At 43.6% G+C, this 16,579-nt stretch overlaps 1 protein-coding gene across 1 annotated transcript in view; it reads right to left on the bottom strand.

The window, feature by feature from the left end:
- Positions 1–16,579, bottom strand: part of LOC310792541 (plasma membrane calcium-transporting ATPase 1-like) — a gene marked incomplete at both ends in the record, with an annotated part of 48,804 nt that overhangs the window by 1,668 nt on the left and 30,557 nt on the right. Inside the window, 11 exons of the mRNA XM_083654230.1 lie at positions 426–533; positions 1,850–2,061; positions 3,185–3,398; positions 4,398–4,589; positions 5,820–5,926; positions 7,731–7,818; positions 7,914–8,093; positions 8,498–8,735; positions 9,791–10,032; positions 14,682–14,924; positions 15,794–16,008. Coding sequence (XP_083510356.1) covers positions 426–533; positions 1,850–2,061; positions 3,185–3,398; positions 4,398–4,589; positions 5,820–5,926; positions 7,731–7,818; positions 7,914–8,093; positions 8,498–8,735; positions 9,791–10,032; positions 14,682–14,924; positions 15,794–16,008 — 2,039 coding nt within the window. The remainder of the gene's footprint in view (positions 1–425; positions 534–1,849; positions 2,062–3,184; positions 3,399–4,397; positions 4,590–5,819; positions 5,927–7,730; positions 7,819–7,913; positions 8,094–8,497; positions 8,736–9,790; positions 10,033–14,681; positions 14,925–15,793; positions 16,009–16,579) is intronic.

The raw sequence follows: 16,579 nt of genomic DNA on the forward strand, positions 1-16,579 counted from the left end.
GGTGGCTCAGTGGTTTAAGACGGTGCAAAGCCACAAAGTCCTTTACATCTTTGCTTCATTAGTGAAAGCACTTTATCTCGGGGCCATGTACGTTTCATTATCGTGAAAATGTTACTGTTAAGCAGACAAATACTATTTCAAATACTTTGAATATTTCTATTTATTCATTGTCCTTACCAATTTCTCTTTCTTTTTCTTTAATATAATTTTACTATATGCCTTCCTTGTCGGCAACGATACATGCCCATCACCACACTACAAACGAACCAAACCATGTGCTACTGAGTAGTTAAGTATTTAGTACAGCTTTCTGTGATTGACACTACCCACACACATCACCTGACTATCTGAATTGCAGTGAAGCCGCGTTAACCCGGCCCATCTAGTAGCAGAGCAGGGTAAAACAAACGCTGCTCGTGTCTCACCTGTCCCCACAGAAGGCTTCCCACGCCAAAGACGACACACCACAGCCATTGTTCGATTGTCAGACTCACACAGCTGAACGGTTTGCCGCCACACTGCACGATGACGATCTACAGGAACAGGATGACAAGAACAGGGGCGTGTGGGTAGTGTAGGCTAAGGCTAGAGGTAATATACTCGCCTACAACCGCAGAGACTTGGGTTCAATTCCCGGTAGCGGTACTTCCGGCTTGGCCAGAGGTTCCAAGAGACAGGTGGGAAGCCGGTGGGGTATGAGTTCTGGTTGCTGCACTAGCGCCTCCTCTGGTCCTCCACCCTGTTCGGGGGGAGGGGAACTGGGGGGAATAGCATGATGTTCCCACCCCGCTACGTCCTGCCGGTGAAACCCCTCGCTGTCAGGTGAAAAGAAGCAGTTGGCGACTGCACATGTATCGGAGGAAGCATGTGCTAGTCTCCAACTCTCCCCAGATTGGCAGAGGGGGTGGAGCGACAGGGGAAATTGGCAAAGTACAATTGGGGAGAAAATAGGAGAAAAAACTTCAGTGTCATGAAACTCAATCAATACACAAACGACCATGCACATTTTCAAATCAAGTAATAAAACCGAAAACTGTCACATGGTCTCATCACATCAGTATGAAAGCCTATTGGGGGGATACAGATTTTATTTACACCTGTTTCCCAAGAGTTAATTTTTTTTATTTTCTTGAGATACCATGTACTGTATACAATTATCACGAGAAGACACCTTTTGTTTTCCTGAGATCACAACATCTTTATCTCCAGATAAAGTAATGGGCAGAGAGTAATTGTCTCATTATCTCAAGAAAATTACACTTTGTTTTCCAGAGATAATGAATTAATTCCAACTCTGGTGCATCACAGTAGACATGATGACATGCCGACTGACTGAAGACACCCTGAACACTAACAGACAGACCTACTCCAACATTTGGGTTTTGAATAAGTTGCATCCCTTCAGGATGTTAGTTCCAAGCAGAGAATTATCTCATCTCAAGGAAGCGGTTTTTATTTTCCTGAGATAATGAGAAAATGGTCTATTTCCCCCCTTGAGATCTCTAGATGATTTTCTCATTATCCCAGGAAAACAAAAACCTTTGCTGCATAAGGGATCATGTAGACTGTAGACTGAGCCAGTCATTATCGCAAAATAAACCCCAACAGGAAGCAGAGGGGTCTTGAATTGAATTGAATTTTGCGATAATTGAAGGCTTACTGTCGCGAATGAGCTAAACCAGACTTCCTTCTGAGGATTGATATGACTGGACATGGTTATACAGAAATAACAGACTGTGGGATGCTGTGATTGACAAAGCTGTGTAATAACTCAAGATAATGACATACCGATATCTGGATACAACAAAGAACATTTCCTCAGTGGGCTTCCATACAGCAACACTTTTACCTGTATAATAAAAGTTCCAAAGACGATGGAGCAGAAGATGGGGTTGTTGAACATGCCGTCGAACACGTTCCTCTCGCCGTGGATCTTGCGGGCGTTGATCTCGTTGAAGATTTGCATCAAGACGAAGGTGTTGAAGACGATGGTGTAGTGTTCCGAGGGCGGCGCGTGCAGCGGGGCGTTCCTGCCGCTGTCGATGTTGAAGATCACCTCACCTGTGGGCCGTGTGAAGGTCACGGATGTTATGTTGAGCACAAAGACTGAAATCCTGAGTCGATACCAGATTGAGTGCTTGATTGAATTTACAAAGAATAGATACAGAAATTCATGGCACGGATAGGCCTACTTTGTGTTCAGGTAAGGGTGAGAGAGCACATTATTGGTAGAATTTACTATTTTAACTTCAGCCTTCTTAACATTGAGTATTTGTGCTGAACTTTTCAATTAATGGCAAAGAAATTCACAGATATAAGTTTTGTGTGGAGATGAGAGTTGTCAGTTTTCATTATCCTCTCAGGTTAGTAGATAACGAACCAAAACAAGACATCAGCACTTCAGGTGTGTATTCAAGCTGCTTCATCAGTTTTACGCTAGGAAGCCTAAACACTCACTGACTCAGTGCTTCACACCTGGCTCCAGGATAGTCTTGTTTTACTGTCACACAACCTTTTACAGTAAAACAAGACAAACCACACAACCTGTGGTGCAATTGGATTTATACTCTGTGTTGTAGGCTTTAGAGGTGAAATCTTCCCACACTTTATTGTGAAATTCGCAGTATTTCTTTTTACCTTTTAAACTTAAAGATTTTAAATCTCTTTTTCAAGAGGAACCTGGCCAAGAGGACTGCATAAAAAAACATACATTTAAGGTTTCATACAAACACACAAAAAAACATTTCAAAAGGCAGATTTGGGATTACATTCCCACGATTTCTCTGCAAAAACGGCAAAACAGGTTCCTCAACCTGCAATTTTTGCCAGTTCACACAATTTTAGTGGAATTATTTTTGAGAAAAGCAGCTGAAAAATCAATCAAGCATTTTGATTGCAACAATCAAGAAAGAACAGCAAAATCCTGGTACTTTACATCATTAATAAGATGCATCTTTCATGCACACAGCCTGAAAATGTTAAAATGATGCAACACGATAAAAATCCATATCAACGGATTTACATAATCAATTGATTAAATTAATTACGGTAATCAGATGATTATGTTGACTTAGGCTTGCACTTTCAGCATCAATGGGTCATTTGTTTGGTCTTGGTATGAAACTCAACACATGCCAACAACACATGCCAAAGTGAGCTGAGCTCCACAGCAGCAGCGACTCACCGGCAAAGAGCAGCGTGAAGATGACGGTGAGCTGGTAGACGGCATGGCCCAGGATGTTCTTCATCATGGTGCGAGAGATGAGGGGCTTCTTGCGGCCGTAGGGCTTCCGCAGCAGCAGCGCCTCGGTCGGTGGCTCGGTGGCCAGAGCCAGAGACGCAAGGGTGTCCATGATCAGGTTGACCCACAGCATCTGCACCGCTTTCAGAGGAGAGTCCTGGAGACACCACAACACTGCAATTAAGATCAGGATCCTCCAGACATCACCACAATTCCTGCTGTCTGTGGGGGGTTTGGAACATATTGAAGGTACAGATTCGCTATTTTGATTGTGAAGTAATTCCACTTTCCATCCATTAAAATTTGAGGTGTTTGTAGGATTATATAATTGACTCCATTCATATAAGGTATTCAAATCGCTCTCACATATCGGAGGGTGTGTATGTATACAGTATGTGTGTGTGTGTGTGGGGGGGGGGGGGGGGATGACTCATCTCATCCACCACTGATGTGTAGCACCTGGGTGATGCACGGCAGCCAGTTTGCAGAACGCTCACCACACATCAGCTATCATGGTGGAGAGTAGAGGACTGAATGTGCCAATTCAATATTGAGGGATGATTAGGTGGCCATGATGGAAGGAAGGCCTGTGTGGGAATTTAGCCAGGGCACCGGGGTTACACCCTCCAGGGCACCTGGGTTACACCCCTACTACTACTAGCCTGACCACAGAGAGTCAGGACCTCAGTTTAACTTCTCATTCAAAGGACGATGCTCACTCACAGCTCCTTGTCTCTGCCCTGGGTCATTGTGGAGATCATTTATGAGACCAGAAGGAAGAGCACCTCCTACTGGTCCTCCAGCACCACTTCGAGCACCAGACGGTCTCCCATCCAAGGACTGATTACAGCCAGCCAGACCTGCTTAGCTTCCCCACAATCCCCAGCAAGCCAGCAATGTGCTGGCTACACAGTACATGTCAAATTGACCAAACACCCTACCACTTATAATAAAGTCTCAAATTCTCATTTCCCATGTGTTCTTTGCCGATAAGGAAGGCAAAAACGAACCTTGTGATTTTTGAAGGGCCCCTAGTGTGGTAGGAGGGCCTTCCACCTCGGGCCGCTCCTGTGTTTTTGAATGCAGAAATCTCTGCTGCGTGCACTGGCCGGTCACTCTGCTTCACTCACTACAGTACCATGCTTGTGTTTGTCACCTGTGTGATGCAGGCCCCGGTGAAGGCCACGATGACAGCCACCACGTTGACGGTGAGCTGGAACTGGAGGAACTTGGAGATGCTGTCGTAGACGTTGCGGCCCCACATCACGGCCTTCACAATGCTGCTGAAGTTGTCGTCGGTCAGGATGATGTCGGACGCCTCCTTGGCTACATCTGTCCCCGCGATGCCCTGTGGGTGCAATGTCAGCTCGGGTTAGATACAGTTAGAGTTAGAGGCAGTCTGTCAAGGATGCACGGAGCATTGAGGCGGAAATATATGGACATTCGCCAGAGGAGTTTTGATGATTAAATTGAGATATATTTAGATATGCTACTCCTCTGTCATCCCATTCCATATGAATCATGTCGATTACAAGAGCATGAACTGCTGAAAGATGGAGACACGTAATGGTAGGAGTTCCATACCTTCCAATATCAAAGAGTCTGAAATAGGGGTGTTGCGATAATTAGAAAAAGACAATAATTGATATTGCATTAATAATACACATATGATAATATTGTGTAAATAATCCAGCACCTCTTCAATCATTTCCATTTCTTACTAGCTATTTAATTATCCATTTAGTGTAATTGCTCTTTTTCTATGATTTTGTACAGTTATGGTTACAGACTCCCTCCATCTCCATCTCCCTACACGTATTTTGAGTGTAATTCATTTGGCATAAAGGGGACAAAACGCACAATAAACAAAGTTAAAGATGAATTTAACGGATACCATTATGATTATAATTTTTTTTATTTTCTTTCTCATAGATATCGTGATAATATCGTTATCGTGAATTCTTCTGGCCACGATAATTGTGTAATGAAAATCTAATATCATGACAGCACCAGTAGTCTGCCTTGCAGCTTTTAAATCAAACCTAAAATCAACTCAGTCATGTCACCACTAATGACTGCCTTCTATGGCTAATTTTATTTGCTATATTCACTACTATACATTGGGAGATTTGTGTGTACTGTACATTGTACCATTGTGTGTGTGTGTGTGTGTGTGTGTGTGTGTGTGTGTGTGTGTGTGTGTGTGTGTGTGTGTGTGTGCGTGCGTGCGTGCGTGCGTGCGTGCTTACATGCGTGCGTGTGTGTGTTACTGTATTATTGTATTATTGTATAGCATGTCCTATGATTGTGTAAGTTGTTTGCATTTTCCAGATTCAAATTAGCTGGAAGCTGACAATTTCTTTGTCCCAGTTTGAAAAAGAAAAAAAGAAAAAAAAAATGTATTTGCTTCATCAGCATTACAGTGCCTGGACATTGGGGATTTGACCTCTGAACTCCTTACTGTTGGTTGGCTTATTCTGCCACTGTAAGTTGCTCTGGATAAGAGCCTTGGCTAAACACCTGGCATGGAAATGTCAAATGCAGCAGTTGGATGTCCACAGCAACAGTTGAGTCTTACCATGGCAAACCCAACATCAGCCTTCTTCAGCGCAGGGCCGTCGTTGGTTCCATCCCCAGTAACAGCCACAACCTGCCTCTGCTCCAGCACCGTGCTGTCAATGATGCCTGTCAGGAAACAGCAGCGACAGCTTCAGTAACTCGCTGACATTTTGGCATGCAACTCCACAGGCACGACTTTGATCTGGAAAAGTCACAAGCTCAAACCTTTCACTAGCATATGCTTGTCAGTTAGGAGAGGATCTAACCTTTCACTACACTAGCATATGCTTGATCTAATCTTTCACTAGCGTATGCTTGTGCGTAGGAGAGGGTCTAACCTTTCTTTCACTAGTGTATGCTTGTGAGTAGGAGAGGATCTAACCTTTCTTTCACTAGCGTATGCTTGTGAGTAGGAGAGGATCTAACCTTTCTTTCACTAGCGTATGCTTGTGAGTAGGAGAGGATCTAACCTTTCTTTCACTAGCGTATGCTTGTGAGTAGGAGAGGATCTAACCTTTCTTTCACTAGTGTATGCTTGTGAGTAGCAGAGGATCTAACCTTTCTTTCACTAGTGTATGCTTGTGAGTAGGAGAGGGTCTAACCTTTCTTTCACTAGCGTATGCTTGTGAGTAGGAGAGGGTCTAACCTTTCTTTCACTAGCGTATGCTTGTGAGTAGCAGAGGATCTAACCTTTCTTTCACTAGTGTATGCTTGTGAGTAGGAGAGGGTCTAACCTTTCTTTCACTAGCGTATGCTTGTGAGTAGGAGAGGATCTAACCTTTCTTTCACTAGCGTATGCTTGTGAGTAGGAGAGGATCTAACCTTTCTTTCACTAGCGTATGCTTGTGAGTAGGAGAGGATCTAACCTTTCTTTCACTAGCGTATGCTTGTGAGTAGGAGAGGGTCTAACCTTTCTTTCACTAGCGTATGCTTGTGAGTAGGAGAGGATCTAACCTTTCTTTCACTAGCGTATGCTTGTGAGTAGGAGAGGATCTAACCTTTCTTTCACTAGTGTATGCTTGTGAGTAGGAGAGGATCTAACCTTTCTTTCACTAGCATAAGCTTGTGAGTAGGAGAGGATCTAACCTTTCTTTCACTAGCGTATGCTTGTGAGTAGGAGAGGATCTAACCTTTCTTTCACAAGCGTATGCTTGTGAGTAGGAGAGGGTCTAACCTTTCTTTCACTAGTGTATGCTTGTGAGTAGGAGAGTATCTAACCTTTCTTTCACTAGCGTATGCTTGTGAGTAGGAGAGGATCTAACCTTTCTTTCACTAGCGTATGCTTGTGAGTAGGAGAGGATCTAACCTTTCACTAGCGTATGCTTGTCAGTAGGAGAGGATCTAACCTTTCACTAGTGTATGCTTGTGAGTAGCAGAGGATCTAACCTTTCTTTCACTAGCGTACGCTTGTGAGTAGGAGAGGATCTAACCTTTCTTTCACTAGCATATGCTTGTGAGTAGGAGAGGATCTAACCTTTCTTTCACTAGCATATGCTTGTGAGTAGGAGAGGATCTAACCTTTCACTAGTGTATGCTTGTGAGTAGGAGAGGATCTAACCTTTCTTTCACTAGCGTATGCTTGTGAGTAGGAGAGGATCTAACCTTTCACTAACGTATGCTTGTGAGTAGGAGAGGATCTAACCTTTCACTAGTGTATGCTTGTCAGTAGGAGAGGATCTAACCTTTCACTAACGTATGTTTGTCAGCGGGAGAGCATCTAACCTTTCTTGCACTAGCGTATGCTTGTGAGTAGGAGAGGATCTAACCTTTCACTAACGTATGCTTGTGAGTAGGAGAGGATCTAACCTTTCACTAGTGTATGCTTGTCAGTAGGAGAGGATCTAACCTTTCACTAACGTATGTTTGTCAGCAGGAGAGCATCTAACCTTTCTTGCACTAGCGTACGCTTGTGAGTAGGAGAGGATCTAACCTTTCACTAACGTATGCTTGTCAGTAGGAGAGGATCTTGCTAGCACACGCAGCTTGGGCCAAATCTTATCGATGCGCTCCTGCTCAATCTGGAAAAAGAGAAAGGGAAAGAAATGCTATTTTAGCTCCAAAACATCCAATAAAAAGTGTTTGGCGTGGCACTGACGGCAGTAGAGGGCCTCACCTCCCCCCGCTCATTGTGGATGCGTCGGTTGAACTCCTTGCCCTCCAGACAGAGGAAGTCGTCTCCAGGATGCAGGATGCCACACTTCAGGGCGATGGCGCGGGCCGTGTTGATGTTGTCCCCGGTCACCATGCGCACTGTGATGCCGGCACGCTGGCACTTCCTGATGGCATCCGGCACCTAACGTGGACACGAGATCAAACCAGTGCGTGATCTTTTCAAATCAAGTTTACTTCTAGAGTAGAGCTGAACGATAAAAAAAACAAAAAACTAAACTATAAGTTATGCACATTCCAAATCAGAAAGAAAGAGAAGCATCCAAACTGGATTTCTGAGCAAGGTCTTTTGGAGCTGCAGGTAATCTTTGGTCTATGAATCAACTACAATATAGGTAGGCTATGTATGTATATAGGACATACTCGATCTCAGTATCCGAAATCCTGCATATCTATTGATTGATTGATTGATTGATTGATTGATTGATTTTACTTTTCTTTAAAACCAATATTTCACCAAATGGAGTGAAACTCCACATCTACCTGGACAAAGACAAGTTAATGTTGGGTGTTGGGTGCAAGCGGTACCTCGGGCCGGACCGGGTCCTCGATGCCGACAACACAGAGGCAGGTGAGGCCGGTGAGGATGTCCGTCTCTGTGTCCCAGTTGGGTTCTCCGTCGCCCAGGGGGAAGTCCCTGTAGGCCATACAGATGGTCCTCAGCCCCTCGGAGGCCATGGGCTCGATCACCTTCTTCACCAGGTCTTCTCTGTCACGTGGCTTGAACACCTTGGCCTCGCCGCTGGCTGTCAGGATGCTGCAGCACCTGAGCCAATGATGTATATGAGTATAGTCTAGGGATGCACAATATATCGGCAATCATATCGGTGTCGGCCGATGTTAGTAATTTTTTAATTATCGGTATCAGTCCGACGAGCAAAATAACACCAATGTTAATATCAGTTATCGTATCAGCCAAAACTTTCATATCAAGAGGAAACAATGCGATAAATCTATGATTTATGGGCTTTTCCAAATGTTTTGGAAATAAAGAAAGACGTTAATTTTTCAAATTCAGTGTTTACATGTGAACCTGGGACCTTCTTGCTATGAGGCAACAGTGCTAACCACTGAACCACCATGCCGTCCATATTTCACATGAACATTTCCTAAATGTCTCTCCACCTTTGAGCATAATAAAACATTAAGTTACGAAGTTAGTCACGAACAAGAAGTGGGAAGCCTTAAATCCCACTTTGGGCGACAGTCACTTTGTGTAGAGAATCTGTATTGACTGATAAATGGAAAAATCAATGGAAAAATCCTGCACTTCTTACAAGTATCTATAACATTTCAAAGGTACAGGAAGGGTTAATAAATGGTTAATATCGAGTATATGAATATACCGACACAGACTAAAGTAAGTCTTCGGAATTATGTGCATTTTGAATCTCAAAAATGGGTGCGCTATCATCCATTTGCAGGGACTGGAAGAAAATCAATTACAAGTTAAGGTAAAAACGATATTAAACTTAAAAAAAAAAAAAGATTATGAGAAACTTAAGGGAAAATTGTACAGGATGAAATATATTGGTGTATGATTATGATTTTTGTTTTGGTCATAGCTGTCTGGAATTGGATACCCTGATCGTAGTGTTTATTTCCTCTGTGGCTTTTTCCAATCAATATTCTCCAATCAATATTCTCAATTCAAACGGTGAATACAGTATTACTGAAAGGTGATGAGTTTGTATCTCTGATGTAAATGAGGACAGAGCTGAAAATAAAGATCATTCAATTTCAGGGCCTTGATTTCCCCCCTCAAATTCACAAAATGTCAAGGATTTCAAGGAGCCGTGGGATCCCTGAACAGAGACCTACTTCCTCAGCAGGATCTCGGAGGCTCCCTTGCTGAACATGCGGTAGCTGCCGTCGGCGTTCTTCAGCACGGTGCTCATGGACTTCCTGACCGAGTTGAAGGTGTAAACCTTAAACAGTTTCTCCTCAGGGATCTCGTTGCGGATGGTCTGGTAGTCGCGCCGCAGGTCCAGAGTGAAACCCAGTAAGGCACATTCAGTCTTGTTGCCCACCTGCCGCGGCAGCCCACCTTCCTTCTCAGGAGGCTGCGAGGAAGCAGAGGGCACAGAGTGGACTGAGCACCAGCTCTGAATGAGGTGAACTTTTCCTAAAAATCATACGACCGCAAAAACATCAGTCACTGTGGCTGGTTTCCTGCTGAGATTTTTACTAGTCTCTCCCCAGACTCAAATATGACTGTGCAAGTTCGCAGCCCCCGCTGCTGTTTTGAGGGCGGGTCTAGGGGTCGTAATTGAATGACTGACAGGTCGTAACACCAACGAGAGAGTGGTTTGTTTTCAAAAGTCAACAGAGTCGACTGAGAACCAACTCACTTCAAAGGTTCTCAACTATCTGGGACCCGTTTTGGCCTACTTTGACGAGGTCAAGAATGACCAGTAACTGAGGCTAGGGGTGACGGATGGCTCGCCCGGCTGGTATCTCATGGACCCCTTGCGTGGGATCCCATACACACGATCTCTTACGAACACATAAGCACCTTATAATAATAATAATAATAATACATTTATTTATATAGCACCTTTCAAAATAACCGTTACAAAGTGCTGTACAGACAGGCAATTACAGTGCATAGAATAACGAATAAAAACCATCCAATAAAACCAGATAAAAGATTTTAAAAATGCGTCTGGTAGCACCATATTGTAATGTTGAATGTCGACGATGTATGTTTTTTTCCCTTTCTTTTCCTGTGTCTGAGCCTGTTTGTCTTGTATATTGTTCTATATTCTATAAAAGAATATATATTAAGATGGCTTTGAGTGGCTGAGAGTAGGGGGGGGAGGGGAGGCATTTGTTAAGTGCCGGTAGTAATTTTCAGCAATCTATGATGCAATGTGGCTGCAGCAAGACTGACCCTGTACTGAACTGGAACCTGGATGTAATAATGAAATCATGAAGCCCACGGCTGCAAGGAGTAATTAACGTTAGCCTACTAACACTTTCCTTCATTGGTGAGTGAAAAACAAATCCATCTTTTACAGCAGTGGGTTTAAAGTCCCTGGAAACCAGAAATATTTCTTTATTATTTAGCATTTTGAGTTCATCACATCACAGGACCCTATGTTAATAAGCCACCAGCCAAATTTGAACGATGATGAACGTCGCAAAGTATATAAATTTAGATTTGACAGTCATGGCAAAAGTCATGAGAATCAATTAGTTTTTAGAGTGTATTTTCTCCCGCGGACTGTGTGGGCGTGTCCCGTCTGCAGCAGGGAAATTTCTCTGAGAGAGAGAAAGAGTATGTGTGTGTGTGTGTGTGTTCGCGCGTAAAGAGATCTCTGCTCAGCGCTTCTGTCTCCCTCCCACTCTGTGTGCTGTGTGTCCAGCGCTATGCTGCGTGCTCTCTCTCTCACTAGTCCAGAGAGAGAAAGAGAGAGAGAGAGAGAGAGAGAGAGAGAGCAGCATAGCGCTCGACACAGCACACAGAGTGGGAGGGAGACAGACACTGAGCGAGCGCTGTGGGGCAAAGAACGCACAAAAGGAGAAGGGCGGGTTGCGCGCGTGTACAAAGGTTATATAGAGCTTATGACGTCATAAGCTCCTGCATTTTAGCACCTCGCGCACTGCTCTCTTCAATGAGGAAGTACCTTGTAGAATCTTGTAGAAAAGTATCGATTTTAAAGTCCCTGGAAACCAGAAATATTTCTTTATTATTTAGCATTTTGAGTTAATCACATCACAGGACCCTATGTTAATAAGCCACCAGCCAAATTTGAACGATGATGAACGTCGCAAAGTATATAAATTTAGGTTTGACAGCCATGGCAAAACTCATGAGATTTCATTATTTTTTAGAGTGTACTTTCTCCCGCGGAATGTGTGGGCGTGTCCCATCTACAGCAGGGAAATTTCTGTCTCTCGGAGAGCGCGAGAGAGAGGGGGGAGGGAAACGGAGAAAGAGAGATGAGTGCACACACCGTGTGTGTGTGTGTGTGTGTGTGTGTGTGTGTGTGTGTGTGTGTGTGTGTGTGTTGCTCCGCGGCTCGGAAGAGATCTCTGTCCGTTCTTTGCCTGAGTGTCTGTCGAGAGAGAGAGAGAGAGAGAGAGAGAGAGAGAGAGAGAGAGAGAGAGAGAGAGAGAGAGAGAGAGAGAGAGAGAGAGAGAGAGGAGCGCATGGCTGAAACCCGACACCTTGCTAATCTCACAAGCACAGCGCTTGGTGGCAGACGGCACACAGGGAGGGAGACGGACAGCGAGGGAGCGCTGTCACTGGGGGCAAAGAACGGACTTGCCATAGGTGGGTGGGATTGCGTGCGTGTACAAAGGTTATATAGAGCTTATGACGTCATAAGCTCCTGCGTTTTAGCACCTCGCGCACTGCTGTCTTCAATGAGGAAGTACTTTGTAGAATCTTGTAGAAAAGTGTCGATTTTAAGGCTTTGGGTTGAAAGTAATGTATAATAATTTCGGAGGCACAAAATTACTAACATAAGACCCTAAATAACATAGTTAGAACGTTTTTGTGGATTTTGGTTTCCAGGGACTTTAAGGCTTTGGGTTGAAAGTAATGTATAATAATTTCGGAGACACACAATTACTAACATAAGACCCTAAATAACATAGTTAGAACGTTTTTGTGGATTTTGGTTTCCAGGGACTTTAAGTTATGTGTTGACACAATTAATTGACTGTATTATTTTAGGCTACTGCGTGCGCTTGTATGTTTGTGTAACAACAGTAGTAGCCTTGTTTGGCTTAATATTGTCCTGCTCTTTATGGGTGTAAGTAAGGTAGCAGCGGTATCTATTAGGGGTGGGGGAAAAAATCGATTCACCTAAGTATCGCGATATTTAATGTCACGATTTTTTGGATCGATCTTTTATTCCAGAATCGATAATCGCAAAAAAAAAAAAAAAAAAAAAAAATTGGGTGCTTGCAGTCAGGCCACTCACTGAACAGCAGGCCAGGCGCCGCCTACTGGTTTACTAGTGGTTTTATTACTTTATTAGTTAGTCTGAAGTAATAATTACACTTCAGGGTTAAAGTGGGTGCATCTCATTGTAAAATTGGACTTCAAACGGCCCAAATCTGGCTTCAAACGGCCCAAATTTCACGCGCGTTGGCCCATATCGGCCTGGCCTGCTTGGTATCTAATGCCCGGCCTGAATTATGATCCCAGTCAGCCCCTGTTTTTAACTATATCGCCCAGCCCTACTCATGATATATAATATACAGTCTCTAGTGTATGATTCAACTTTTCCCATGTTCTAATCTAGTGTAAAAAAGCAAACAAACTGAAAAAATAAAAGAAAAAAATAAACAAAAATCGCAATAAATCGTAATATCGAATCGCGATAATCGTAGAATCGCAATACTTAAGAATCGCAATATAAATCGAATCGGCACCCAAGAATCGTGATAGTATCGAATCGGGAGATAAGTGAATCGCCACAGCCCTAGTGTCTATACTATATAGCAGGCAGTGTATATAGAGTGTGCACTTGGCCGATAGTATTCTGTTACATCGCCGCACGGCCATTTTGGTAGGAAAACAACAGGTGATTGTGATCAATTAACAGGTGATTACAATCAAGTGACACTTACAGTCAATGAGCTGTGTGTATTGTAGCGCCATATTGGTAGGAAAAAGGCTTGTGACATCATCAGAATACTATGAATATGTCCATGTGAGCCTTTTTACTAAAATGTATACTTAATTTACTATGGCATTGATTATTATTTCCCGTGCATTTCATGGTGCATGTGTGTGTGTGTGTGTGTGTGTGTGTGTGTAGAGAGAGAGAGAGGGAGGGAGAGAGAGAGAGAAAGAGAGAGGTGCGGGGTGGAGAGTGGGGGGGAGGGACAGTGCGTTGAAAAATCATGCCCCTCCGGTCAAATTTAATGCCCACCCAGCTATATGTCTCTCTCTCCCGCCGGTTCTGGTAACTTTTCATTTAGCAGCACTTAGACATGCTGGCCCCTTGCTGCTTAGCAACAGCACATAGACATGTTGGCCCCTTGCTGCTTAGCAACAGAGTGGAACAAAAGCGGCCATAAGGGGGTATAATAAGGTTTATAACTGTCACACCGTCTGACCAATTAACATGGCACTTATGTGTATCTCCTCATGGTGAACACTGACCCATTAGTTTTTAATATACTTTCATGAACCGTAAGTCAGATTGATGACCAAATTGTCACGTATTCAACATGCCTGAAGTTTGTGCTGAGCTAAGCAATCGGTCAAAAGAATGACGTTAATTTATAAATATGCAAATTAGAGTGTGAGGTTTTTATTCTATTGTCAATTTCCAAATGGCATATCAATACCAACCTAGCACAAGCATCAACATTACGACTAACAGACTACCAAGTATGACATCAATGGCATTCAAAATGAAGAAATTAGAACTAATTCAAATTAGGCTGCTACTTTGCATGTCTTTGCCAAAAACAGAAAACACTTCTTCTTAGACTTGCAGTCTCGGTGTGCTTGTGTGTCTACCAGGCAGGCACATTACATTTGACTGTAGTGAAATCAGATAATATCTCAAAACAATTTAGAATTGTTAATTAAGATTTTACTCCAGCCTCCAGAAGTTAAACCGAGGAAGGGGAAGACTTAATTAAGACCTGGCCTGTTGGGGCAACACTCCAAGATGGAGTGCAGCCTGAGCCAAACGCTTAACATCTAACGCTTGCCTCGATGGAAAGCTATTTTTAAACTCACCATAATCTTAGTGGTGTAGGCGCAGTTGACCCCGATGCCCAGGATGAGCAGGTGGAGGATCTTGCCGGGGATGAGGTCGGGCTCCGGCACCTTCCTGTAGTGGCGGTCCCCAAGGTACGCCTGGACCACCGTCATGCGGTTCATGGTCAGCGTGCCCGTCTTGTCGGAGCAGATGGCCGTAGCGTTGCCCATGGTCTCGCAGGCGTCAAGGTGCCGAACCAGGTTATTGTCTTTCATCATTTTCTGAGAGAGGGAGACAGCAGAACAGGCGCGAGTCCAACTCCTAATTCAGTATAGACGGTTTTAACTTGACAACATAAACATTCTAAATTGCCCCGAGGTTACTTCCTGTTGCATTGTTTGCTAATACAATAGCTGACAGGAAATAAGCTAGGTTTCAAATGCAGCACTAAGCCCCAAGAGGTCATGGTTTACAGTAGGGATGTTCATCAATTATCGAAAATCGATAATTGATCGTTAAGGAATTGAATCGATCATGTGGAATTTTGATCGATTATTGTTATTATTATTATTATTATTATTATTATTTGTTTGTTTTTTGCGGGCTAGGTTTGGGTGGAATTCGTTCCTCCTCGCCCCCACTCCATTGCTCAGCTGACTAACGTGAGGTGGAGCTTCATATAGTCTCTAGTTTTCTGGCTGGGCACGGGCCTTTGTGCCAACAAAACTGTTTTAAACATGGGGAATTCACACCGGCATGCGCCGGGGACACAAACAAACGCACCCAGCGGTCTGCGGACCTCAGTGAGGCTCAGGCCTGTTGATTTGACTCTTGTGCCGTCAGCTAAGCTGGAAGACGCCGATTGCCTTACATCATGTAACCTGACATGTAACATGTTTGTTTACCTGGCCACAGCGCTAGTGTCTGATATTCTTACTACACAGCGGCATCGGCATTATACCTGGCCGAGAACGCGCAACGTTATTACCAGACCAGAGTAAAAAGAAATATATATATATATATATATATATATATTATTATTATTATTATTATTTCGATTATGGAAATTTTTCAAAATGAACATCCCTAGTTTACAGTGACTTTGATTGAGTGATTTTACAGCGGCTAAGAGGTGTTTAGTGCATTGTACCTTGACTGAGTAGGCCAGTGAGATGGTGACAGCCAGAGGAAGACCTTCTGGCACCGCCACCACCAGCACCGTGACGCCGATGATGAAGAACTTAACGAAGAACTGGATGTAGACAGGGAGGCACTCGTTGACCCAGGGAAGGCCTTGGAACCAGAAGGTGTCCACCATGAACAGAGTGATCAGGATGATGACCGTCATCCCCGACATGAACAAACCTGGAGAGAGAGAGAGAGAGAGAGAGAGAGAGAGAGAGAGAGAGAGAGAGAGAGAGAGAGAGAGAGAAGTATCAGGTGAGGCAGAGGTAACCCATTTCCATGTCTTTGGAATTGGACTATATACACACTACATGCAACTCTATGGCACATGTATGTTTAGCATGGTAGTATCGCAGTATTCTGAACACAATGCTGGTGATGTCACACATTTCTTCCGTGTCCATTGTTCAAATCAATTAGGGCAGTGGTGGCCTAAAGGTTAGAGCAGCGAGCTTGTGACCGTAAGGTTGTCGGTTCAATCCCCGGGACTGGCAGAATAAATCTGGGTGGGGGAAGTGAAAAGGCATGCTTGTCTGATGACTGAGGAATCAACGTTTCATCAATCTGCTATACCAGCAGTCTGCTCTCTTATGTTCTTAGCTCTATGTTTTTTAATTTGTTTTTTAATTTTTTAATTAGTTTTTTAATTTGTTTTTATACTGTTTTATCGGCCGTATCAGCCGCTGGCTCATCCCGTTCTTAAGTTATTAGTGTCGTTTTATTTTATTTTATCAGCGGCACCAGACGTATG

The sequence above is a fragment of the Poromitra crassiceps genome (assembly GCF_964638095.1).
Source record: "Poromitra crassiceps genome assembly, chromosome: 18".
NCBI classification, from domain to species: Eukaryota; Metazoa; Chordata; class Actinopteri; order Beryciformes; family Melamphaidae; genus Poromitra; species Poromitra crassiceps.